The sequence below is a fragment of the Geotrypetes seraphini genome, chromosome 1 (assembly GCF_902459505.1).
Source record: "Geotrypetes seraphini chromosome 1, aGeoSer1.1, whole genome shotgun sequence".
Taxonomy (NCBI): Eukaryota; Metazoa; Chordata; class Amphibia; order Gymnophiona; family Dermophiidae; genus Geotrypetes; species Geotrypetes seraphini.
This window is the reverse complement of record NC_047084.1, coordinates 525,152,171-525,178,192: the sequence shown is the minus strand read 5'-3', so window position 1 is coordinate 525,178,192 and position 26,022 is coordinate 525,152,171. Positions and strand designations below refer to the sequence as shown.

At 43.1% G+C, this 26,022-nt stretch overlaps 1 protein-coding gene across 8 annotated transcripts in view; it reads left to right on the top strand.

Annotated features, from left to right (window-relative positions):
- Window positions 1-26,022, top strand: part of CSNK1G3 (casein kinase 1 gamma 3) — a 276,242-nt gene that overhangs the window by 164,060 nt on the left and 86,160 nt on the right. For 7 of the 8 annotated variants that reach the window (XM_033928999.1, XM_033928997.1, XM_033928996.1 and 4 more), the window contains one exon: window positions 23,196-23,281. The exons of the other annotated variant lie outside the window; for it this stretch is intronic. In XM_033928999.1, the coding sequence (XP_033784890.1) occupies window positions 23,196-23,281 (86 nt within the window). The remainder of the gene's footprint in view (window positions 1-23,195; window positions 23,282-26,022) is intronic. 8 annotated transcript variants of the gene reach the window in all.

The window sequence follows — 26,022 nt, the reverse complement described above, 5'->3', positions numbered from 1 at the left end:
GTCAATTGTATGATGAAAATGAGAATTTTCAGTCCAGTAAGAGCTTGAATGTTTACTGTTTTCATGTCAGTTACTTGTCAGCTTAGGTAGCACTGAATCACAGGAATCTGCATTGGTATCTGGTCTTATGCCTAGAAATAAGGGAAGATTGACCAGAGGCAGAATATAGGGTCTTAATTGGGCTAAACTTCGAAATGAGCTGAACTTCGAAATGAGCTGCAGTGGAATTAGAACAGGGCTCTCCTAATTCTCAGTCTGTTGCTCTAACCATAAATTAAAATAATGGTTCTATCTGAGAAGAAAACACAAATGGAAAAAAATCATGCATATGATAAACACTACTATCTTCTACTTGATTATTGCCTCATTCTATGCTGTTGCTCCTGCTCCTTCTATCATCACTGCTCAAGAGCTCTCATTAAGTCATACTGATTTTATACTCCTGTGCTTTTCTCATAGCTGTGAAAACACAGGAGTAACATTCATATTCAGACACATGATGAACAGTAGCACATTTATTAGAACAAGAGTAGGAAGGCAGAATGAGCAAGAGCACTGGGTGAGGAGTATAGAGAGATGGAGTGGAAACAGATTATAAAGTCTACAGTTTTGAGAGTCTCACATCTTCATGAAATTCTAAATTGCCATATATACTCGAATATAAGTCGAGACTCCCATTTTCCCCCTCAAAAAGGAGGACAAATTGTTGACTCGAATATGACGGGCTTAATATTCAAGTGCCCTGCCAGGATCTGCACCCAGTGCCCACTCCTTGCCCTGCGGCCTTGAACGGAGCAGGAGAGCCCGAAGATCACTCCGGCTCTGTGAACACTGCACCAGCTGGCTACTTGGGAACCGAAAGGAACGCGGGGAAGTGGAATCAGCCAGTGGCCTCGAATGGAGCAGAACGTCAGGAAGATCGCTCCTGCTCCATGCACTGGCTGGCTACGTGGGACCTGAAATGTACGTGGGGAAGGTGGGAGGAAGGCGTGGATGTCCAATTTTGGCAAGCATAGGAGGCAGAAGGGATTCCTCCTGTAACGTCCACAGCGAGACTGTCGGGGGAGGGGGTATGTGCACGAGGGGTGCGCAGGTGAGGTGGGGGTTTGAATTCAGCCATGTCGGGAGGGGGGCGGGTAGGTGATGACCGAATATAAACAAAGACCCCAATTTTTGGGCCCAAAATTCTCAGCTTATATTTGAGTATATATGGTAGTTAATAAAATATAAACACCAGAAGACAAGTTTGTAATAAATCTTTTCAAAAATACATTATAAGCACAAAGCCTATTGAAGAGGCCTGGGTTGGCGTATACTACGCAAAAGTGTTAGCAGGGCGTGACAGAGACCTCCCTAGTTCTGATCAGAGGGTCTTATATACATGCAAACACATTTAAAACTTTGAAAAAGTCAGGATAATTAACAAGATACCAGGAAATCGGTGTGTAGCGTAGGAAAATGGGAATTTCATATTTATGTGAATTGTTCGGTTAAGCCAGATCATAAAGGAAATCAGGATATATATAATAGATGGAGGTATGAAACTGCCTCCATGATTTTTTCTTCCTCTCTCTAGCTCTCTCTCTGTCTGGTTCTTTGTTTAGCTTGCCACCTTTAAACCTCGTGGTTCTAATTGATACCAGATGTGCCTTAGGCTGGTTAGGAAGAACATATTCGTTTCTATATTCCAAACTGAGATATAACATGTATTAAGTGTGTTGGATGGATGAAGGGGCCCCGACCGAATGAATGAAGGAATGATTGATATATGAAAGAATGGTGTGTACTTAATTTCTAATATTTTATATATTTTAAACCTGAAAGAACATTAAGGAAAAATCCTAAGGCAACATCTGGAAATAATTAGTCAGAAACTGCTGTACCAGTCTCCAGCAAAGGAAGGTTTCTGAATCTGGGTGTCAGTGTAACTTGAAATTGTCAGTTTCTGTAAAGCTCAGCGCAGGAGGGGGGGAACAGCCCCTCCTTTTTATGGTACTAATAGGGACATGAAGTTTTTTAGCACTTCAAATGCAGGTTCTTTGGAAACAGATAAGCAGTTTTAGATTTAACGTTTCTTTGGCTATGTTATAAAATGTTAATGTATATTCAAGGATGAATGTAAACAAAAAATATGGTTTGTGGAACTTTTATTCCATGTTAAAGAGAAGTAATTTGTCCAAATTTAAGGACAACCTCTTTTAATGGATTGGCTGACAGCCAATGATGTCATGCAGGACAAAAGGTATATATTGGGGAGCAACGAATTATCGAGTTGAGATCTTTATCAGAAGGCCAGCGTTTTGGCACTGTAAAGATTTCCCAAATGACACAACTAATCTTTTGAGGTCCATGATGGAAATAATAAAGGCAATAATTATTTTGATATAATACTTGCGTCATGTGTCATTTTCCATGTATTTTATTTTTTTACACACCTTGAGTGAAAGCTAGCAGTTCAATTGGCAGCAGCTGCATAAAGAGTACGCTGGCATCCACTTATCCATGCTCACTGTGTAGTGCCAGTAGGTCCATTGGATACTCAGGAATATGAAAGGGGTCATTGTAGTAACTCTCCAATTTACTGATCTCGACCGCAGACTACAAAACCGTCAAAAAAGAAATAAAAACCGCTATTCCAAAACTACATAAAGACAAACTGACACAGCAAGATCCATCTCAAGCCCGATTTGCAATCCACTTCACCTTTTAGCATCTCTGAAAATGTCCAGACAACTCATAATGTACTCCTAAATGTCCTGACAACTCATATGTAATCTGTCTTGAACCGCAAGGTAATGGCGGAATAGAAATCACTAATGTAATGTAAATAAGACTATAGCAAAGATGACTGAATTATTTGATTTGCTGTCCGTTATGAGCAAGGGACATCGACGCCTTTGTGAAAGCTTCAGGTTTGAAAATAATAATACATGCAAAATGACACCAGCACAAGGTTTTTTAAATTATAACCAAGATTTATTGAATTATTGTTTCTATTTTTCCATTATGAGATCAAAAGCGTCAGCATAATTATTGCTTAACAGTTGCGCTAATGGGAGATCGTCATAGTGGCCAAATGCTGGCCTTCTCATAACGGATTCGAACTCATATCTCTGGTCATTCTATTATATAACTTTTGGCTTAGTGACATCATCAAGTTTGACAACCAATAACAATTCACCAAAGAGGTGGTCTTAAAAGTTTATACAAAGAAAAATAAATCCCTCCATGTTTCCATGTTTAAAAGTTTAAAACAGTACATTTGATTTCTGAATTAACATTATAACGTATTCAAGAGAATCTACAATTATTAACATGGTGCTGAGAAATTCTCAGCCCTTTCATGCTGACAAGTTCTTAGCCTTAAAGGAAAAAACTCTCGGGCTGCCTGAGCTGACAGTCTCACACACAAAGAGCAGGAGTAGTCTCTGACCTAATCACTCCCAGATGTTGCCTCAGGATTTCTCTAGGCAAATATATTTTATGTTTTTCAAACCCTATGCTTTTGTTCAACACAGTCATACATAAATCACTCCAGTCATATTCATTTATACTTTGCTTGGCCAAGCCTCCCATATATCCATTCATTCAAAACTATATTTAATTCAGTTTATCTTTCTTTACCAGTCTAAAGCAAGCACATGTGGTATTAATTAATACCATGAGGCTGGGAGCGGGAAAACTCAGAGAGGACAAAGAAGACAGAATACTATTCACTGGCACAAGATGGTGTCCAAAGACAGGACAGATATAGTACAAACAGAGAACCCAAAATGGATTCCATGTAATCATGTAATCATGATTTCCACCATGATTTGGCTCAACCTCAAGTACATAAACAGATATTATTATGCTTTCCCTTATATTAATCCTTAGTGTGTTTTTTCTTCTGGCCTTAGCTACATTTTATTTAGATTTTTATTATTCACCCGTTTTTCCGTACACTTCTATTTGGGCGTGGTCCTTAACTGACACAGATGTATCTAACTAGAATTACCCAGAATCATACAAAAAACAGGCGCTTTTGTAGAAAAAACTCCACAAAAAAAATACTGCACTTATCATGTCCTGACATCCATTCCCATTACCGTCCCATAAAAAGCACCCCCTGCTGGCCACAAGCCATTACTCCTCAGTTATGAAGGTTGTTTTAGGAGGGGTCTTATTTCCAAACCAGAAATGTCATTCTTGGAGGATAAATCTGTTGCATGTTTTTATTCAAGTTGTAATAGCATATAACTAAGAACAAGTGCTATTTTTAAAGAAATTTAAGTATCATATTGAATTTCTGCATTGAACTAAATGTAAGTTATCACTAAAACAGCTAGAGTAGCATTTATTACTCCTGGCGGAATGCTATGCAAAAATTTTGAAAATTCTGCGCACAATATTTCAAAATTCTGCAAAGTTTATTTGTAGTGTTTTGTGTAGAATTCTCCTATCCTGAGGCCTGAAATTCCTTCCTGCCTTTTCCTTCATCAGGTTCCAGCCTCCTCATTTCCCTCTCTCATTCCAACTGCAGTTCTGTCTTCCTCTAAATCTCACCACTCACTACCAATGTTTCCTCTAAGGATTGATGAGGTGTGTGCATGAGCGACAAATTAAATACTCCACAAATTTATGAGTAGGTGCGGAGGACGCATTTTTAAACAAATGTAGTTTATCCTTGTACTCCTTATGTATTTTTAATCATCTATGGATATGTTTATTGTTCAAATGGTTTTATTTATTTCCCCAAATTTATTTTTGTTATACGCATTGAAAATATTTGATATTGCGTTTAAATCAAAATCTCAGTAAACTTGAAACGAGTGCCCGTGAGATTGTGGGAGGGTTAAATACTCAAAACTTAGAAGAATAACAATATACTTAAAGTTTTTGCTTCGCCAGCTTTCTGGTATCTTTAGATACAGTGGCATACCTAGCATATGTAACACCCAGGGCCCATCATTTTTTGGCACCCCCCCCCCCATCTCTACGAAAAACATGATTTTTAGTAACAAGCCACGTCACACATGAGTACCTAGGAAAAGGCAGCATCTTACATATTGCAGTGAGCAGTACATCAATACACCCATTGTAAAACTAAACAAGCCAGACCAGCACAGATCAATCCTACACCGTCAATCCTAACAGAAAACCATGTCTTTCGAACACACAGAACAGAGAAAACACCTTCGCCTAGTATGGAATATGTCTTCACAAACGAACCCCTCCCCTTTTTACAAAACTGTAGTGTGGATTTTAGCCACGGTGGTAACAGCTCTGACGCTCATAGAATTCTGAGCATCAGAGCTGCTACCACGGCTGGCGCTAAAAAACGCTCCACAGTTTTGTAAAAGGGGGGATAAAATAGAAATACACAGCTTCAACGCTCTAGCTCACAGGTGCCCAAACTTTTTGGGCTTGCGAGCTACTTTAAAATGACCAAGTCAAAATGATCTTCAGCAAATATGCAACCTATCCCTAAAAACAGGAGAGATCCTGGAGGACTGGAAAATAGCTAATGTCACGCCCATCTTCAAGAAGGGTTCAAGGGGCGACCCGGGAAACTATAGGCCGGTAAGCCTCACATCGGTCCCGGGAAAGATGATGGAGGCGCTGATTAAGGACAGCATCTGTGATCATATCGAAAAAAATGGACAGCTAAGGTCGAGCCAGCATGGGTTCTGCAAGGGTAGGTCGTGCCTCACAAACTTGTTGTACTTCTTTGAGGGGGTAAATAACCAGGTGGACAAAGGTGAACCCATAGACATAATTTACCTAGACTTCCAGAAAGCCTTCGATAAGGTACCACATGAGCGGTTGCTCAGGAAGCTATGGAATCACGGGGTGCGAGGAGAGGTCCACCGATGGATCAAAAACTGGCTGGCAGACAGGAAGCAGAGGGTTGGTGTAAAGGGCCACTACTCGGACTGGCAAGGGGTCACGAGCGGGGTTCCTCAAGGGTCAGTGCTGGGACCGCTCCTGTTTAACATATTCATTGACGACCTGGAGGCGGGAACAAAATGCGAGGTCATCAAATTCGCAGATGACACCAAACTATTCAGCAAGGTTGAAACCACGGTAGATTGCGAGGATCTCCAAAGGGATCTTACGACACTGGAAGAATGGGCGAAAAAGTGGCAAATGAGCTTCAATGTAGGGAAATGCAAGGTCATGCATATAGGGAGAAGGAACCCGATGTTCACTTACAAAATGGGGGGATCAATGCTAGGGGTCAGTAAGCTGGAAAGAGACCTGGGAGTGATGGTGGACATGACATTGAAGGCGTCGGCACAATGTGCCACAGCCTCGAGGAAAGCAAACCAAATGTTAGGTATCATTAAGAAGGGTATCTCGACCAGAACGAAGGAAGTCATCCTGCCACTGTACCGGGCTATGGTGCGCCCGCATCTGGAATACTGTGTACAGTACTGGTCACCGTACCTCAAAAAGGACATGGCAATGCTTGAGGGAGTCCAGAGAAGAGCAACTAAACTGATTAAGGGTATGGAAAACCTTACATACACTGACAGACTGAAGAAGCTGGGGCTGTTCTCCCTGGAAAAGCGGAGACTCAGAGGAGATATGATAGAGACCTTCAAGATCCTGAGGGGCATCGAAAAGGTTGACAAGGACAGATTTTTCAATTTGAAAGAAACCACAAGAACAAGGGGTCACTCGATGAAATTGAAGGGGGACAGGTTTAAAACAAACGCAAGGAAATTCTTTTTCACACAGAGGGTGGTGGACACATGGAACACCCTTCCGGAGGCCGTGATAAGAAATAGCACAGTACAGGGTTTCAAGGAAGACCTGGACAGGTTCCTGGAGGACAAAGGGATTGAGGGGTACAGATAAGAACAGTGGAAGATTTAGAGATAAGTGTAGAGGTAGGTATAAAATTAGTCAGGGACCGCTGCTCAGGCAATATGCCTGATGGGCCGCCGCGTGAGCGGACCACTGGGCTGGATGGACCTCTGGTCTGCCCCGGCGGAGGCGACTACTTATGTACTTATGTACTTATCTACCAACAATAAAATAAAAAAACACAAAGCATACTATACGCTGAGAAAATGTTAATTATCTTTCCTATTCTGGGTTTTTTTCAAAGAGGTCAAAGCAGATGACTCTATGCATTGTCACCTCAGTAACAACCATACAAAAATAGACAAATATACCCCCTTTCCTTTTTATTAAACCACGATAGCAGTTTTTAGCGCAGGGAATTGCGCTAAATGCCCAGCTCTGCTCTCGACGCTCAGAGGCTCCCTGCGCTAAAAAACACTATTGCGGTTTAGTAAAAGGGGGTCATAGTGCAAAATATAGACAGCATATATAAATTCAGCCACTAAATTGAAAATAAAATCATTTTTCCTACCTTGTCTGGTGATTTCATGAGTCTCTGGTTGCACTTTCATCTTCTGACTGTGCATCCAATCTTTCTTCCCTTCTTTCAGCCTGTATGCTTCCTCTCCTCCAGACCTCATTCCCTCCCCCAACTTTTTCTTCCTCTCTCCTTGCCCTTTCTTTCTTTTTTTTCCTCTTGATGCCCCCTTTCTTTTTTTCTGTTTCCCTTCTGTCTCCCTGCCTGCCCCCTTTCTTGCTCCCTACCCTCCACAAAGCCACTGCTGCCACCATCGAGGGAAACAGGCCCCAAAGCCACCGCCGCGGCTGGCCCAAGCTCTCTCTGCTTCCCCCGATGTCAATTCTGCCGTCGAAGAGGAAGTTCCGCCCAGCAAGGCAGTGATTGGCTGGCCCGAACTTCCTCTCCGACTGCAGCCTTAGGGGATGTGCACAGCCGGAGTGGACCGCCCCCCCCCCCCCCCTTGGTAGCCACTGAAGACGTGGCAGCGGCTCCTCTCACGAAGTCCGATGCAGTCGGGGATCTTGAGAGGAGCCGCCGCTGCATCTTTCAACTTTGGAAAATGCTGCTGCTGCCGCCGCTTCCTCTCACCTCCCTCGAGTGAGCGACAGGGGAAAGCGTATGAGCGACGCCACTGAAAATAGTGAGCGATCGCTCATGCGCTCACCTTAGAGGGAACACTGCTTGAATTCCTTCCTTGGCTCCCATAGTCTGGCATTTCTCTCTCCTCTCTCCACTGGTTAAGAATCTCTCCCTTCCCATCCCATCCCTTTTCTGGTCTTGGTCACTCTCTCTTCCATTCCCCCACTCCCGCTTGCAGGTCTAGCATCAATGTTCCCTCACCCCACCTACCACCTCTCTCACTTGCACCTTGAATCTCTTCCCTATTCTCCATGGTCTGGCATTTCTCTCTCCCGCTGCATCCATATCCTCTCCTCCCCCCCCCCCCACTTGCAGTCCAGGATACATGTCTCCTCTACTTCCCCCCACACTTGCAGTTCAGGATCTATGTCTCCTCCTCTCCCTCCCACCCCTACTTGCAGTCCAAGATTCATGTCTTGTCCTATCCCCCCTCCCCACTTGCAGACCCATGATGCATGTCTTTTCCTTCCCTCCTCCCCATTTGTTGTTGGGGGAGTTATTACTGTTGAAGTTATCAAATCTTGGTGTCCGTGGTTTTCTTCCTATTTGTTAGGACGATCCTTTTGTGATTGTAATGGTCAATTGGTATCTGAAAGAAAGATAATGAAAAAAGGTATCCCCCCAAGGATCTGTGCTATCTGTGTTGCTATTTAACATTTACATAGCTACATTAGGAAAAAGATTTTGAAATTTAGGCATAGATTATAGGTTGTACATGGACGATATTTTGTTCTTTTTTTCTATGAAGAGGCACTACCAAGAAGTAGAGATAGATTTGAATAACTACATGAGAAGTGAATGCTTGGATGCATGATCATGGTTTGCAATTGAATGTTGGTAAGACTGAGATTATGATTGTGAGTGGTGAAGACTAGAGAATGACACGGGGAAAAAATCTGTCCCCGTCACCGCCCCGTCACCGGCCCACCATCCTCTGCACCGCCCCGTCACCGCCGTTCCCTTCACCGCCCTGTCACCGTCACCGCCATCCCTTTCACCGCCCCGTCACCGCCACTGCCATCCCATTCACCGCCCCGTCACCGTCCCCGCTGCATCCATATAAGCCTTAGTACTGTAATATTTAGCTTATTCCTTTCTTATAAATCAAAGTTCCTGCTGCTGAACTAGAGAAAGAGATGTTCAGCTGGCAGGGCTTTGTTTATAAATTTTTATCAACACAACTAATATACTATTTTATCCTAAAGCAAAAAATAAATAAATAAATATAATTTTTTTTCTACCTTTGTTGTCTGGTTTCTGCTTTCCACATCTTCTCATTGAATTCCTTCCATCCACTGTGTGTCTTCTCTCTGCGTCTTCCATTTGCTGTTACTGTGCCTCTCCCTTAACCCCCCCCCCCAATTGGTCTAGCACCCATCTTCTTCCCTCCGCTCCCGCATAGTCTGGCATCTGTCTTCTTCCCACTCTGTCTTCCACATTTCCCTTGGGGGTCTGTTCCTCTCCACCCTCCTTCAATGTCTGTTCTATTCCTTTCCACCACCACCCTTCCCTCCCTCCTTTACCATCTGTTCCTTTCTACTACCCTTCAGCTCCTCTCGCGTGGCCTATCTACCTTCCTTCCTCTTATTTTCATGGCACGTTACAATGTAATTTGTGCAAGCCACTGGAGCCTGCAAGCTCGGTCCCTGTCCCATCCCCACAAACCATCTCGCTTCTGTGCTCCTATTTTCTCCATTTCTAATATCTCCCCTATGTATCTGTCATTGCCCCCCCCCCCCCCCCTGTGTCCATATACCATCCCCATGGCATGTCCCCTTTATGTCTCTGTCCCTATTCCCCATGCACATAATTTCCCCTCTTTCTGTTACCTTCCTGTGTCCAGATTTCCCCTATCTTCCTCTTCCATACCAGTGTGTCTCTTCTTTTCAACCCCATCTAGCTTTTTTCCCTCTTTCTTCCCCCCCCCCCCCCTGCTTCTAGCATCTGGCTCACCTGCCAATCCTTCCCTTTCTTTCCTGCTGTGGGTTTTTCTTTCCGACTTCATCCCCTTGGCCCAGAATCCTTTTCCCTTTCACTCCCTCCTTCCAATTTGAGCCGGGAACACTAGCGATCGCACGGTCCCCGCAACCACCACCCGCCTGCCCAATCGATCCTAGTGTTTAGCCAGCTCTCTCCCTTCTCCTCACCTTAGTTTATAGGTTTTCTTTTTCGGCGACCTGCACGCTTTCCCAAAGAGCCGCGCACGCGCGGCTGCTCAGTGTTCAATCTTCTGCTCTGCTGCAACTTCCTGTTTCCGGTTGCGTCAGAGCAGGAGATCGAAACTGAGCAGCAGCGGGTGCGCGGCTCTCTGATAGCGTGCGGGTCGCCGAAAAAGAAAATCTACAAACTAAGGTGAGGAGAAGGGAGAGAGCTGGCTAAACACTAGAATCGATTGGGCAGGCGGGTGTGAGCTGCGGGGACCGCGCGATCCTTCATGCCTCACTGCGGGGACAAGACCATTCACCGCCCCGCGGGCGGTGAATGGCCTTGTCCCCGTCGCCGCAGCGACTGCTAGTTTTCTTCCCCGTTTTCGGCGGGTGACCCGCGGCTAAAATGCGGTGGCCGCGGGTAAACCGCCACCGTGTCATTCTCTAGTGAAGACCATGAGAGATTTCCTGAAAGATTTACTGCTATGGGAACACAATTAATGGTGAGGAAAGATGACAATCCTGGGTATTTGCTTGGATTCTTCTCTCTTAATGGGGAAGCAAATCCTTAAGGTTGTTCAGGGAGGGTATGCACAATTGCATATTCTATACAGACTGAAATCAATGCTCTCATTATGTGATTTTTTAATCTGTGGTTCAAGCATTGATATGGACTAGATTGGATTATTGTAACATGCTTTACCTTGGTTTGACAAAGACAAAATCCAAGACTTTGCAGTAATTGATGAATTCTGCTACAAGGTTGATTGCTGGTATTTCTAAGACAGCACACATCATTCCAGTTTTGAAACAATTACACTGGCTCCCACTGCAACAGTGAATATATTACAAAGTGCTTTCGACTGTGCACCAAGTTATAGATTGGTCTGTCCCATCATGTTTTCAAAATCTCTGGAAAATCTATCAATCAGGTAGAAAGTTGAGGTCCAATGGAGGGATGAAATTGGTTACCGATAAGGAGGATAGAGTTCATTATGTAAGATCGAGAGCTTCTATGTTTTCTATAGCTGGAATAAAACTATGGAATTCTCTTTCCCAGAACCATGAGACTAAGCATGGATCACTTGACCTTTAAGAAACTGTTGAAAACTCAATTATTTGTGGACGCTTTCATGTAATATATGATGGGAGGACATTGATCTTGATATGGTGACCTTGTAATTATAAGATTTTGTTAGATGTAAAGAAAGGGAAGACTTTGATTTTGATATAGTAACTTTAAATCATGTTAATGAGAAATGTAAAGCATTACTGTAATTGATATAACCTGTGCTATATGTAATCAAGTTTCAAGTTCAAGTTTTATTAGTGCTTGATAAATTTCTTATTGAATATCTAAGCGATGTACAATTCAAATAAAATAGAAAGACAAATACAATGACTTTGAATAACAACATACTGGGTTAACATACATGAATCGTGAAGAATGGGGGGGAAGTTACAATATGTTTGTAGAAGAAAAATACATTAAAGGGAAAATAAGGACGGGGGGGAAAAAAATAACTGTTTTAACATTATGTATGTTCTTATGTAAATCACTTAGACTTAAGCAGTCTATAAATTTTTGAAAATAAATTTGCGCAGTTAGAAAGTACTCAGACACCCAGATGGGCTGATAGCATCTTTGTGGCAAACTTGCCCAGATCACGACCCAAAATGCGGGTTTCATATTATTTTGGGTAGCCGCTCAGTTTGGGAAGCTGAGTTAGAAGTTTAGAAGATTAACAATATAACAAACACTGTTTAAAAAAAATATATTCTGGAGAGAAGTACTGGCAAATCTAACGTGTGTAAATTAGTTTATTCTAACTTAATTTGTAGTTAAAAAATTAACAAGTCTCATAGGGAAATATATGTTGAATAGGGATTAACAGGGCTTTGGTAATGGGAAGGTTTGCTTCATTAGTGTTGGTATTTTATATCTGTACGTAGATATAGAAGTTAGATCTAATATAGAACCTACAAGTGTGTTCATTCTGTTGCCCTTCAATATCTCTCCTCGCTTCTCTCTCCTTATATACCTCCCAGAGAACTCCGTTCCTCATAGAAACATAGAAAATGACGGCAGAAAAGGGCCACGACCCATCAAGTCTGCCCACTCTAATGACCCACCCCCCTAACTTCTTCCCCTAAGAGATCCCACATGCCTATCCCATTTTTCTTAAAATCTGGCACGCTGCTTGCCTCAATTACCTGCAGTGGAAGTTCATTCCAATGATCAACCACCATTTCGGTGAAGAAATACTTCCTGGTGTCGCCATGAAATTTCCCACCCCTGATTTTCAGTGGATGCCCTCTTGTGGTCGTGGGTCCTTTAAGAAAAAAGATATCATCTTCCACCTCAATACGGCCCGTGATATATTTGAACGTCTCAATCATGTCTCCCCTCTCTGTACTTTCCTCAAGTTAGTATAGCTGCAGTTTACTCATATGGGAGATCCTTGAGTCCCGAGACCATCCTGGTGGCCATTCGCTGAACTGATTCAGCTCTCAGCACATCTTTTTGGTAATGTGGCCTCCAGAATTGTACACAATATTCCAGATGAGGTCTCACCATGGATCTGTACAACGGCATTATGACTTCGGGCTTTCAGCTGACGAAACTTCTACGGATACAACCCATCATTTGTCTAGCCTTGGATGAAGCTTTCTCCACTTGATTGACAGTTTTCATGTCTTCACTAATGATCACTCTAAATCACGTTCTGCTGCAGTCCTAGCTAAGGTCTCACCATTTAGGGTGTAAGTTCTGCACGGATTTCTGCTGCCAATGTGCATGACCTTACACTTTTGGGCATTGAAGCTTAGTTGCCAAGTCGAGGACCAATGTTCCAGTAAGAGTAGGTCCCGTGTCATACTGTCAGGCAATGTGCTTTGCCTACTATGTTGCATAGTTTGGCGTCATCGGCGAATAATGTTATTTTACCTTGAAGTCCCTGAGTCAGGTCCCTAACGAATATGTTAAATAGGATCGGGCCCAAGACTGAGCCCTGCGGCATTCCACTGATCACCTCCGATGTTTCGGAGAGGGTACCGTTAACCACCACCCTCTGAAGTCGACCGCTTAGCCAGTCTTTGACCCATGCAGTTAATGTTTCTCCTAATCCCATCGAACTCATCTTGTTCAATAACCTGCAGTGTGGGACGCTATCAAAAGTTTTACTGAAGTTCAAGTACACGACGTCCAGGGACTCTCCCATATCCAGCTTTCTTGTTACCCAGTCAAAGATGCTGATTATATTGGATTACAAAGGCGTACAGGGACTCATATATATAAACACTAGTCAGTAAAATAGTTATGATATTAATAAGAGACTGACTATAATAGTAATAATTACCAGTAGGGAGAGAGCAAATGACTTCTAGAAAAATGCTCAGAGAAGTGAAACTCTGAAGGAGAGGTGGAAACCTCCCCTTAGGGAAAGAGTTTACCGTCCAGTCATTGCATTTACTTTACAAAACGTCACTCTCTGACCACTGGTAAAAACTTAGTTGTTTGAATAGTACTTGAAAAATCAACATAAAATGTTCAAAATTGTTATGCACAAGGATCTCTTGCTAGTTGGAAAAAAGATACCATACACTTATCTGTGCAAACTTTTAAGGCTTGTGGTTGTTAGGACTCTTTGGGGTCTCAACGTGGCCCCGTTTCGAATATCTGCTTCAGGAGACCCAATTCTCCACCCTTTTTAACCCTCTGTGCAATCGTATCATTCCAAGAGATGATCGTTTACCAAATTCAAAGATTCCAAACGACCAAACGTCATTTGGAATCTTTGAATTCGGTAAACGATCATCTCTTGGAATGATACGATTGCACAGAGGGTTAAAAAGGGTGGAGTATTGGGTCTCCTGAAGCAGATATTCGAAACTGGGCCACGTTGAGACCCCCAAGAGTCCTAACAACCACAAGCCTTAAAAGTTTGCACAGATAAGTGTATGGTATCTTTTTTCCAATGAGCAAGAGATCCTTGTGCATAACAATTTTGAACATTTTATGTTGATTTTTCAAGTACTATTCAAACAACTAAGTTTTTACCAGTGGTCAGAGAGTGACGTTTTGTAAAGTAAATGCAATGACTGGACGGTAAACTCTTTCCCTAAGGGGAGGTTTCCACCTCCTCTTCAGAGTTTCACTTCTCTGAGCATTTTTCTAGAAGTCATTTGCTCTCTCCCTACTGGTAATTATTACTATTATAGTCAGTCTCTTATTAATATCGATTATATTGGATTGGCAGGACCTTCCCTTTGTAAATCCATGTTGATGGGGATCAAGTAGATTCTCCTCGTTCAGAATCGTATCTAATTTATGTTTAATTAGTGTTTCCATAAGTTTACTCACTATTGATGTGAGACTCACCGGTCTGTAATTCGCAGCCTCTGTCCTGCATCCCTTTTTGTGGAGTGGAATGACGTTAGCTGTTTTCCAGTCCAACGGGACTCTTCCAGTATTTAGGGAAAGATTGAAGAGTGCTGATAACGGTTCCGCCAGGACATCACTCAACTCTCTAAGCACCCTGAGGTGTAGATTGTCTGGTCCCATGTCTTTGTTCACTTTGAGTCTTGATAGTTCACAGTAGACGCTGCCGGGCGTAAACTCAAAATTCAGAAATGGGTCTTCCGAGCTTTCCCTTGTGGACTGGACCCCGGTGCCTCGCAGGTAAAGATGGAGCAGAAGTATTCATTTAGTAGTTCGGCTTTATCGGAATCCGATTCTACATAATTCCTGTCTGATTTCCTAAGGCGGACTATACCATCTGTGTTTCTTTTTCTGTCACTAATATACCTGAAGAAGGATTTATCCCCCTTCTTAATGTTCTTTGCTAGATTATCTTCTATTTGGAGTTTGGCCTCTCTGACTGATGTTTTGACAGCTTTAGATTTGGCCAGATAGTCTTCTTTTGTCTCCCTTTTTCCTGATTGTTTGCAGGAGATAAATGCTTTTTTCTTCTTTTTAACAAGGTCCGAATTCTCCGCAGTGAACCACTGAGGTTTATTGTTTCTCCGCTGTTCACTCTTAGCGTTACCCTTCTCCTCCACTGCCAATTCCATATTTCATTCCTTTCATCTAGCTGTCCCCTATGCCTGGAATAAATTACTTGAGTTTGTCCATCAAGCCCCTTCCCTTGTTTAAAAGCAGACTGAAAACCCACCTTTTTCATATAGCTTTCAATCCTTAACCCTACTCCTCTGCCCTCCAACCTAACCCTACTCCTCTGCCCTCCAACCTAACCCACTGATTAACCGTTCCCCTTAACTGTATCCATGACATCCTGTTTGTCTGTTTAGACTGTTTAGATTGTAAGCTCTTTTGAGCAGGGACTGTTTTCTTACTCTTTGTGACTGTGCAGCGCTGTGTGTGTCTGGTAGCGCTATAGAAATAATTAATAATAGTAGTAGTAATTCTAACATTCTTTCAAGAAACTTCTAATAGATTTGTTACAAAAACTCTCTATGAAAGTAAGAGGATAATTTTATAATAGGGCACGTGGGCACGCCATCCCTCGGAATGCCTATGTGTATATTGTATATAATTATTTGAATATATAAAGCCCATTCTACATGCTGAAGTCCCTTATAGAATTATCCCTAAATTGTCATGAGCTAGGAAAAAGCTATTGCACAAATATACATCTGGTTGAAAGATAGGAAAGAGCAAAGAATGTTAAAGTTAAGAAAAACAATCCCAGTAAGCTGTATTTGAAAGTATATTCACAGAGTTCATCATTAGAATAGCATTTAACTTTTAAAAAAATGGAGGCCTTAATAACATGAGGAGAATGGTAAAAAAGTTTTTTAGAGGAGCAGAAGCAAAGGTAAAAAATTTAGATTGGGCATGGATATTATTAAAAATACCATTCTGGAAGCCCAGACCAGATATGTTCCATATATTAAAAAAAGAGAAAGGAAGTCCAAACAGTAGCTGGCATAGTTGACAAGTGAGGTGAAGGAAACTATGTTATTTGATCATGCATTGGAGCTTTTACTGCTTGCCATACAACAATCTCAGGGTATTCAAGGCATTTGCTATGAAGATAATCAGTATACATTTTCTGACCAAACCAGATATTACACTCCCTAACCTGCTTAAGATCATTGCCAAATTTAGTAGTTTCTCAGGATACAAGATAAATTGGTCTAAATCTGAAATACTTCCATTAAATAAGTTCACTCACAAAGTCAAGGTATTAAATATTTAGGCTTGAAGCTACTTCCCTTGTTTAAAGAAACAATTACTATTAATCAGCAAATTGTAATAACCAAAGTTAAAGAATTATGTCAGAAATGGAAACCGAAGTGGCTCTCATGGTGAAGCAGACTAGAAATTATCAAAATGTCTATTGTATGCTCCTATGCTTTTTTCAACACTCATTCTATAAAACATTACATAAAATTATTCCACTTCTTGTGAAATGGCAAATCTCACAAAATAGCGAAAGTAAAATTATTTCAACCTAATGAGTATGGAGGGGTTAACTTTCCTAATTTATATTGTGACCGGGCCGGTTCCAGAGTAGGTGGGAAGCCAGGCTCGGACCACAGGCAGATTTATTGTAGCGCCTTTTATATGGCTGGGTGAAAGAAAAACCCGGATGATGGATTTTCTAGGAACTGGATGCAGGTTTATTAAAGTTTTCAAAAACAAAGCTTGTTGGAACATATAATTAGTTCTTCACATTCTCTCCCCTAGCATAACATGTGCTCCAGTCCTTGTGCCCCGCCTGGAGCTTCCAGGTCCAGTAAACCGAGCAAGTTGATACACAAACCCAAAACAAAAACAAAAGGTTTGTAGTCCAAATCCCCCATATACAGGATGTGTCCTTAGTAGCTGGCCGTAGCCAGGCACCACCTGGGCTAACTTCCAGGGGTTTCTTACACCAGTTCTCCAGAGGTCAGGCAACTCAAAACCTCTGGCAATGACTTTTCTCAATTGTGCAGGCAGGCCCCGGCCCTGCCCCAAGCTCTGCTTGTGTCCAGGGTTTCAATTAACCTGGACTGGATTTCTGGGAGGATTGGCAAGACCTCTTATACCTCATTCTCCCTTATCCATGTCTTCCTCGGGCCCGCTCTCCCCAGGAAAGCTGGGCATCTCCCAGTCATTGGACTCATGGCCCAGGCTGCCTCTCCACCCGTTAACCTCAAGTGGCTCTTCCCAGCCCCCTCCTTGCCTGTGGGTTAGCTCCTTGCTAATATGTCCTCTCCAAGGCCAGTCATTTGTTTCACCCTCCCAGGGTTTGTCTGCCAGGGCAAGATAGCGTCCAGGGATTCCAATTTCCCTCCGGCTGGCCTGCCTCCTCAGTAGCCTACGGGACTGGGGCACCGGAGCTCCTTGGAAGCTGCACTCCCTGCTGGTGGCTGGCTGATTGTGATTAGCACCAGCTGAGCTCCTTTGCTGACTCTCCCTGTTTCTTATTTGAGGCTGTCTGACCTGCACACCCTGAGTGCTAACTCCACCCACTCCTGGGTGGGTTCTAGGTTTCAGAGCTGGAGGAAAGGAGTAATAGGGGGAAGAATTAGGTTCTAGTGCCCTCCCCTTCTGGCTCTTGGGCCTTTTCCTTTCCCTTCCTAGCTGTGCTGGCTGCCCGGGTTCCAGACCAGGTTTTCCAGGGACCAGGACCAGGTGCTTGCTGGGTTTAGTAGTCCTTTTAGCTGGAACAGGAGCTTCCCTGCCACAATATACAGTGTTTCTTTGAAAATAAGACCTATCCTGAAAATAATCCTTAGCATGATTTTTAAAAATGCACCTAATATAAGCCTTACCCCAAAACAAAGCCATAGTTAAGCCCTGAAGCCCCTCCCCCCAAATGTCCCTGACTCCATCCCTGCATGATTCACTGAAAAAAATTGGACTTGTCGATTCAGCAACCCCCACCCCGGTGAGACCTGACATACCTCCACTCTTAAAGCAGCAATGGCGGTAACGCTCTGAACGGGCTGCTTTGCGGCCTTCCCACTGGGACGTTCCCTCTGCCGCGTCACTGAAGTAGTGAAGTATGAAGATAAACTTGAGAACAGGTCCGGAAGAAATAACTTGAAAATAGTAGGGTTATTGGAATCACTGGGGAGGAATTGCTGCAGGGCTTTCTGGAGTACTGGCTAGTTCAATCACTTCAGCTCTCAAACCGTTTAGGTCTCCTAAAAGTGGAAAGAACCCAACAGGTGAGTGTACATTAGAATAGCCTTACTGGTTCAGACCAATGGTCCATCTAGCCCAGTATTCTGTCTTCACGGAGGCCAATCCAAGCCACAACTACCTGGCAAAAATCCAAATAGTAGCAGCTTTCCATGCTACCGTCCCATGTCTATCTCAACAGCAGACTATGGACTTCTCCTCCAGAAACTTATACAAACCTTTTTTAAAACCAGCTACACTAACTGCTCTTACCACATTCTCTGGCAACGCGCTCCAGAGCTTAACTAGTCTCTGAGTGAAAAATATTTCCTCCTATTGGTTTTAAAAGTATTACTCTGTAATTTCATTGAGTGTCCACCTAGTCATGTAAATCTTGATGCAGTAAAAAATCGATCCACTTGTACCCATTCTACACCACTCAGGATTTTGTAGACTTCAATCATGTCTCCCCTCAGCCATCTCTTTTCCAAGCTGTAGAGCCCTAACCTCTTTAGTCTTTCCTCATGCGAGCCATAAAGCCTAGAGTTATTATCTTTAAAGTATTAAACTTTGCTCGCAAAGCTGCCATTCTGTTAAGTCCCTTCTGGATTCCATATGCTAGGTGTTCAATCCCAACACGCAGTCTGGGTATTGCAGAAATCAACAACTTTTATGAACACATGCTCCACCCCCCTTAGCCTGAGAGCTAGGAAACAAATCCAGTTACAATTTCTGCAAGCAGTCCATGCAGAAATTTTTTTGCGGTAGCTCTCCTTGTTTTTATTTTACTATTAAAGTTCATTTCTCGGTGGCTTCAGTGCCATGAGAACCCTCCCTGGTGGTCCTCTGTTAGAGAAAAGGACACAGTCCTGTGGTGCCAGACTGCAGCTTCAAAGAGAAACTCTAGAGTCTAGAGCAGGGGTGCCCAATACGTCGATCGCGATAGACCGGTAGCTTAGGAAGGCAACTTGAGTCGATCGCTAGACTCGTGTTGCCGTCCTGATCTACCGGGCCGATCAGCCTTCCTCTGTGTTCTCCCTAGGGCCCAGATGTCATCTGCTGCTGCCGCCGCTGCTGAACATTAAAAAAAAACCTGGCTTGGAGATTTCAGCCCCGTAGCGAACTTATGCTCCGGGTTCTAACGTGTGCGTGCCGGCTTCTCTTCTCTTCCCTCCGAAACCGGAAGTTATGTCCGGGGGGGGGGAAGAAGGGAAGCCGGCACGCACATGTTGAGAGCCCTGAAGCAAGCGTTCGCTACGGGCTAAGGCGGGAGACAGGTTAGTGAAGCATTTCTTCTTCTTGCTGCCGGGTCCTGCCTACTTTCTGTTTCCACGAAGGCAGGACCCGGCAGCATTTCCCCCAATAGGTCGATCGCGATGCTGGTCAGCAGGGAGAACTTGGGGCGCGTCGGCTTTCAGGCCTGTTATTGATAGCGGTTTGGGTCTTGGTCCCCGAAGGCAGAGGCTTGGGGGGAGGGCAAGGAGAAAGAAAGAAAAAGGGCAGGCAGGGAGACAGAAGGAAAGAAGAGAAACAGAAAAAAAGAAAGGGAGGCAGAGAGAAAGAAAGGGCAGGGAGAGAGGAAGGAAAAGTTGGGGGAGAGAATGAGGTCTGGAGGAGAGGAAGCATACAGGCTAAAAGAAGGGAAGAAAGATTGGATGCACAGTCAGAAGAAGAAAGTGAAACTAGAGACTCATGAAATCACCAGACAAGGTAGGAAAAATGATTTTATTTTAAATTTAGTGATCAAAATGTGCCTGAATTTATATCTGCTGTATATATTTTACTCTAAGGTCCCCTTTTACTAAACCGCAATAGAGGTTTTTAGCGCAGGGAGCCTATGAGCGTCGAGAGCAGCGCTGGGCATTCAGCGCAGCTCCCTGCGCTAAAAACTGCTATTGTGGTTTAGTAAAAAGGGAGGGGGTATATTTGTCTATTTTTGTATGGTTGTTACTGAGGTGATAGTGCATAGAGTCATCTGCTTTGACCTCTTTGAAAAACCCTGGAATAGGAATGATAATTAACATTTTCTATGCGTACAGTGTGCTTTGTTTTTTTTTTAAATTTTATTGTTGGTAGATCATTTTGACTTGGTCATTTTAAGCTCGCAAGCCCAAAAAGTGTGGGCACCCCTGGTCTAGAGGATCTGTGGAGCTAGCCTGCTGTGTGCCGCCTTCTTGCCGTGGGAGTCTGCTGGCTGGTGACCCTGTCACAGGTTTCTAGTGCAGGCTGTGTACATTTGGATGGAAGCCCACTTGGGTTTCAAAGTGCATGATGCTTTTCCCGCCCCCGACTGAGTGGCTGAGAATCCATGGGGGGCTGGCTGACAGTCCGAAGATCTTCCATTCTATGCATCTTGGGCTGGGGAGTTGGCCTGGGTCCATGCATTCCGAAGAAAATCTTGTCAAGAGGCTGTTCTGGAGTCTAGCATAGCACATCTGCATTCTGAATCTGGGGACTCTTGATGCGATACATGTACCTCAACAGAGCCCTGCCATGGTTACAAAGAGGGCCTTTTCACCAGATTTTATTCAGCTCCTCTGAACAGCGTATCCTCAGACCCCGCACGTTTGACGCAGTCGGTGGGCGCGTCAGGGCTTTTTCGGTCTGTGATGAAGCTCTCGTCTGGCTGTGCCAGACCTTGATTGCAGTAGTTTCCATATAGATTTTATGGTACTGTCTCCTGCCACTGTTTTTTTAATTTGGATCTGGCTGATGCTTTTGTTGCGACTGGTCTCCTCGGCCACCCTGAGCATCTGGATTTGGAGGTGCTGATTCTTCTTCACATTTTAAGCAGGCTTCTGTCCACCTCTTTCCAGATGATATCCTGACAGAGTTCCATTTGGATTTTGTGCAGCTATCGTCATTATAGGTGTGATTGTTCAGCACAAAGAGGCATGATTCTCCCCCCCCCCCCCGAAATAGTAGCCCCTGCAGTACCATCACAAAATGTTAATGTAGTAAAAAGTTATTAGAAATTAAATAATTATTTTCCATAATGAAAGAAGCATGATCATAGATTTTTTTTTTTTTAATGCAACTTATATTTAGTTGTGCCCTATCTTAATGGATATATATTAAGGAGGGAAGTTCCTCAGTCACAGTCAAATGTGTAATTTTACTGTAGCTTAGTATACCAAAGGAGTCACTAAATTATAGTACCGTATTTGCCGGCGTATAAGACGACTTTTCAGTACCTTAAAATCCTCCCCAAAGTCGGGGGTCGTCTTATACGCCGGGTACTGTTTACATGCCCTTACTTTACATGCCCTAACATCTCCTTCCTTACCTCCTTACGGTGCTTACGGTACTAGTAAACCTGCCGGGACATCAGCGGGGCCATGGCGGGACATCAGTGTGACAAGGGTGCCAGCTCCTTCATCCTGCGCAGCGGGAAGCAACGGCGCCCTGGCCCCACCCCTTTTCTCTTTACTACGTCTCTCGCACATGCGGCCGTGTGTGGAGTCTAGCCCTTAAGGAAGTTGCGGGGGCGAACAGGAGGCTTTTGAAGGCTTTTAAAGGGAAACTGTCATGCCAGCAAACTTGCTAGGGACTTGCCCGGCACTTGCTCTCTCCCTCTATGTGTTATCTTCCTTCTATCATTGACAGTTTCAGTTTGGTTAACAGTTTAGAAAACAAATAGCATGGCAGCTCCCATGGGTTTATTGTTCTATTCAGCTTTAGTGAATTAATTAAAATTGTTGAAATAAATTCTGATGTTCTTTTAAGTTTTATTTGTTGTGCAGAAGGTGTGCGGAAGAAGGGGTAGTCTTATACGGCGAGTATATAACAAACTATATTTTAACTGTAAAAGTTGGGGGGTCATCTTATACGCCCAGTCGTCTTATACGCCGGCAAATACGGTAACTTGCTACCTCAAGTTAGTGATTCCTGTAGTAAATGAATAATGCAACTTGTGATCAACTTCATAAAGGGGCTGAAGCTTTTCAAAATGAACAGTGCCTCCCTCCTGAAGACACCCCTCCCAATATATATATGGCAGTTAAATGGTACCATCACTTTTAGTGGTAGTGTTGCAAAAGTACTGCAAGACTACCACTATGGATCATTGGTACTATTTTAAACCTAGTTCCAGTAGGGATAGGCAGTAGCATAGCAAGGGTGAGAGGGGCTAGGGGTAGTGGTGCTCCTCCCCCACCCTCTCCTCCACCCTCTGCTCCTACCTGTACCTCTTTTAATTTCCCTGGCTCGTGCAGCAATTCCAACCTGCTGCTCGCACCAATGTTGGCTTTCCCTCTGACCTCATTTTCTAGGCACGGGACCCGGAAGTGATATCAGAGGGAGAACCGATGCTGATGAAGAGATAGAATTACGGTGGGTGTGGAAGTGAAGGTGCATACATGGTGGGGAGAGGAATCGGAAAGAGCAGGGTTCAGAGAGGAGGAGAGATGCTGACGCCCTCACAAAGATGGCTCCCCCCCTTTTACTATGCCACTGGCGGTAAGAATGACTGAAATTGCTCCGGCTCCAAAATCCTCAACTAACATGGATTGGTAGAGGGTGAGGGAAGAAGCACTGTTACTTTGGAAAAGCTCTGGCCCCTTTAAGATGGCGTTGAGGAGTTACCAGGAGGCTGATGTTACTAGCTGGCATTATTTTTCCACAAATAATGAAGCTTATGTAGTTCAACACAAGCTGTTGTTTAATTTGCATAATAATAAGGTGCTTTGAAGCAATTGCATGCTTTCCCTCTTATTTTACAACCCACATTGTAGCACATATTAGTATAACAATATGGTTTTCCTATTTAACACACATTACCTGGCAAAACTCATGTGTTGCTCTCTTAGCCCACAATAGAAACAGTTGTATTGCTTTCTTAGAAGTGATAGCACAGATCTTAGAGGATTATTTTGAAAAAAAATAATGCATTTTTATTTTAAAAACATTATCTTTCACATTGCAGAACAAAGTAGAAGAGATGATTTGGAAGCTTTAGGTCATATGTTCATGTATTTTCTAAGAGGCAGCCTTCCTTGGCAGGGCTTAAAGGTATAGTATTTTTATATCTTCTTTAAAAATGACTTTTTCTAGAAGAACTTCTTTTGTTGGGGATGTTTTTAATTGAGTGGTTAGAGCAGGGAAATATTAGCCAGGATTTCTATACATTGTTCTTGATGTTTAATTTTACTTTTATGGAATGGGTTTCTTGAGTGAGTACATTTTTTGATTGATAGTGTTTGTAGATGTAATTAAAAACTAACTGGGAAGAATATTTTTTTCTATAAGGTAAATGACTGTAAAAGAGCAGAAGGAAAAGCAGACTTGGCAAAGGATATGTGTGCTTCTATAATTATAATGAAACATCAGGTTTCTAACAGTATGGGCTCATTTTACAAAGGTGCGCTAGCTTTTTAAGCGCACGCACCAGATTAGTGCGTGCTACCTGATAAACTACCGCCTGTTCAAGAAGAGGTGGTAGCGGCTAGCGCGTGCTATTCCGCACGTTAAGGCCTTAACGCACCTTTGTAAAAGGAGCTCAATATATAAGACATTATATAAAATAGTGTTGTGAACCGCTACTGAATTTTTTACCTCCTTAATAGACTGTGAGAGTTTTTTTGTTGTTAGGTGCCTTCAGCTCATGCTCGCGTCCTAGTGACTTCATGAATTGTGGATTTAAAATGAAATTAGTTTTGTGCTGGTCCGAAAAGGTCCTCCAGCGTCACGTGAGGATCTTACATGATTACAGCAAGAAGGCATATGAATTATTTTATTAAGCTGCATTAGGAGCTACTGTGTGTCTAACAAAGCAAAAAAATGGAGTACTGAGGGATATGCTTAGGTGTTCTGCAGTAACTTCAAAATGTGTAAGTGCTAAAATATTTTTCTGGGGGTGTTTTAGGGGGCATGTCAGGGGCAGAGAGTAGGTGTTCTTGCTCACCAGTGAACAAATCTACATTATTGTGCACTAATAACTGGTTAGCACAGGGATAATACATACACCCTTCTTACTTACAAAATAGGTGGTGGTAAGTGCTCACATGGTTATTTTTTTTTTTTTTTTTAATGGCCACAGGCTGGCAACATTAGCATTTGGCCATTAACACAAATAATAAAAAAATTGGCTACTTCAGAACAGTTTTTAAAAATGGTTTTAGCATGTGGGAAAGACCTGTGCAAGTTGAAGATATTTTTCTGATCTGCATTAAGTTTATTATTTTGGGGGGTTTTATTATCCACTTTTCAGAGGCCTTTCAATGCTGTAGAGGTCTAAGTTATCTGGATCAGTTCTGCCAGGGTGGAGACACAGACTCTATGTCTAAGATCTACATAGTAACATAGTAGATGATGGTCCATCCAGTCTATCCAACCTGATTCAATTAAAAAATTTTTTTAATTTTTTTTCTTCTTAACTATTTCTGGCCAAGAATCCAAAGCTCTACTCGGTACTGTGCTTGGGTTCCAATTGCCAAAATCTCAGTTAAAACCTACTTCAGCCCATCTACACCCTCCCAGACATTGAAGCACTCCCCAGCCCATCCTCCACCAAACGGCCATATACAGACACAGACCGTGCAAGTCTGCCCAGAACTGGCCTTAGTTTAATTTTTAATATTATTTTCTGATTCTAGATCCTCTGTGTTCATCCCACGTTTCTTTGAACTCAGTCACAGTTTTACTCTCCACCACCTGTCTCGGGAGCGCATTCCAGGCATCCACTACCCTCACCGTAAAGTAGAATTTCCTAACATTGCCTTTGAATCTACCACCCGTCAACCTCAAATTATGTCCACTGCTTTTACTGTTTTCCTTTCTCTGGAAAAGATTTTGTTCTACGTTAATACTCTTCAAGTATTTGAACATCTGAATCATATCTCCCTCGTCTCTCCTTTCCTCTAGGGCAGGGGTGTCAAAGTCCCTCCTTGAGGGCCGTAATCCAGTCAGGTTTTCAGGATTTCCCCAATGAATATGCCTGAGATCTATTTGCATGCACTGTTTTCAATACATATTCATTGGGGAAATCCTGAAAACCCGACTGGATTGCGGCCCTTGAGGAGGGACTTTGACACCTGTGCTCTAGGGTATACATATTCAGGGCTTCCAGTCTCTCCTCATACGTCTTCTGGTGCAAGCTTCCTATTATTTTCATCGCCCTCCTCTGGACCGCTTCAAGTCTTCTTAAGTCCTTCGCCAGATACGGTCTCCAAAACTGAACACAATACTCCAAGTGGGGCCTTACCAATGACCTGTACAGGGCATCAACACCTTCTTCCTTCTACTGGCTCCGCCTCTCTTTATACAGCCCAGCAAACTTCTGGCAGCAGCCACTACCTTGTCACACTGTTTTTTTGCCTTTAGATCTTCGGACAATATAACCCCAAGGTCCCTCTACCCATCTGTACATATCAGCTTCTCACCTCCCAACATATACGATTCCTTCTGATTATTAATTCCCAAATGCATTACTCTGCATTTCTTTGCATTGAATTTTAGTTGCCAGGCATTAGACCATTCCTTTAACTTTTGCAGATCCTTTTTCATATTTTCCACTCCCTCTTCGGTGTCTACTCTGTTACAAATCTTGGTATCATTTGCAAAAAGGCACACTTTTCCTTCTAACCCTTCAACAATGTCACTCACAAACATATTAACAGGATCGGCCCCAGCACCGAACCCTGAGGGACTCCACTACTCACCTTTTCTTCCTCCGAGCGACTTCCATTAACCACCACCCTCTGGCGTCTGTCAGACAGCCAGTTTCTAACCCAGTTCACCACTTTGGGTCCTAA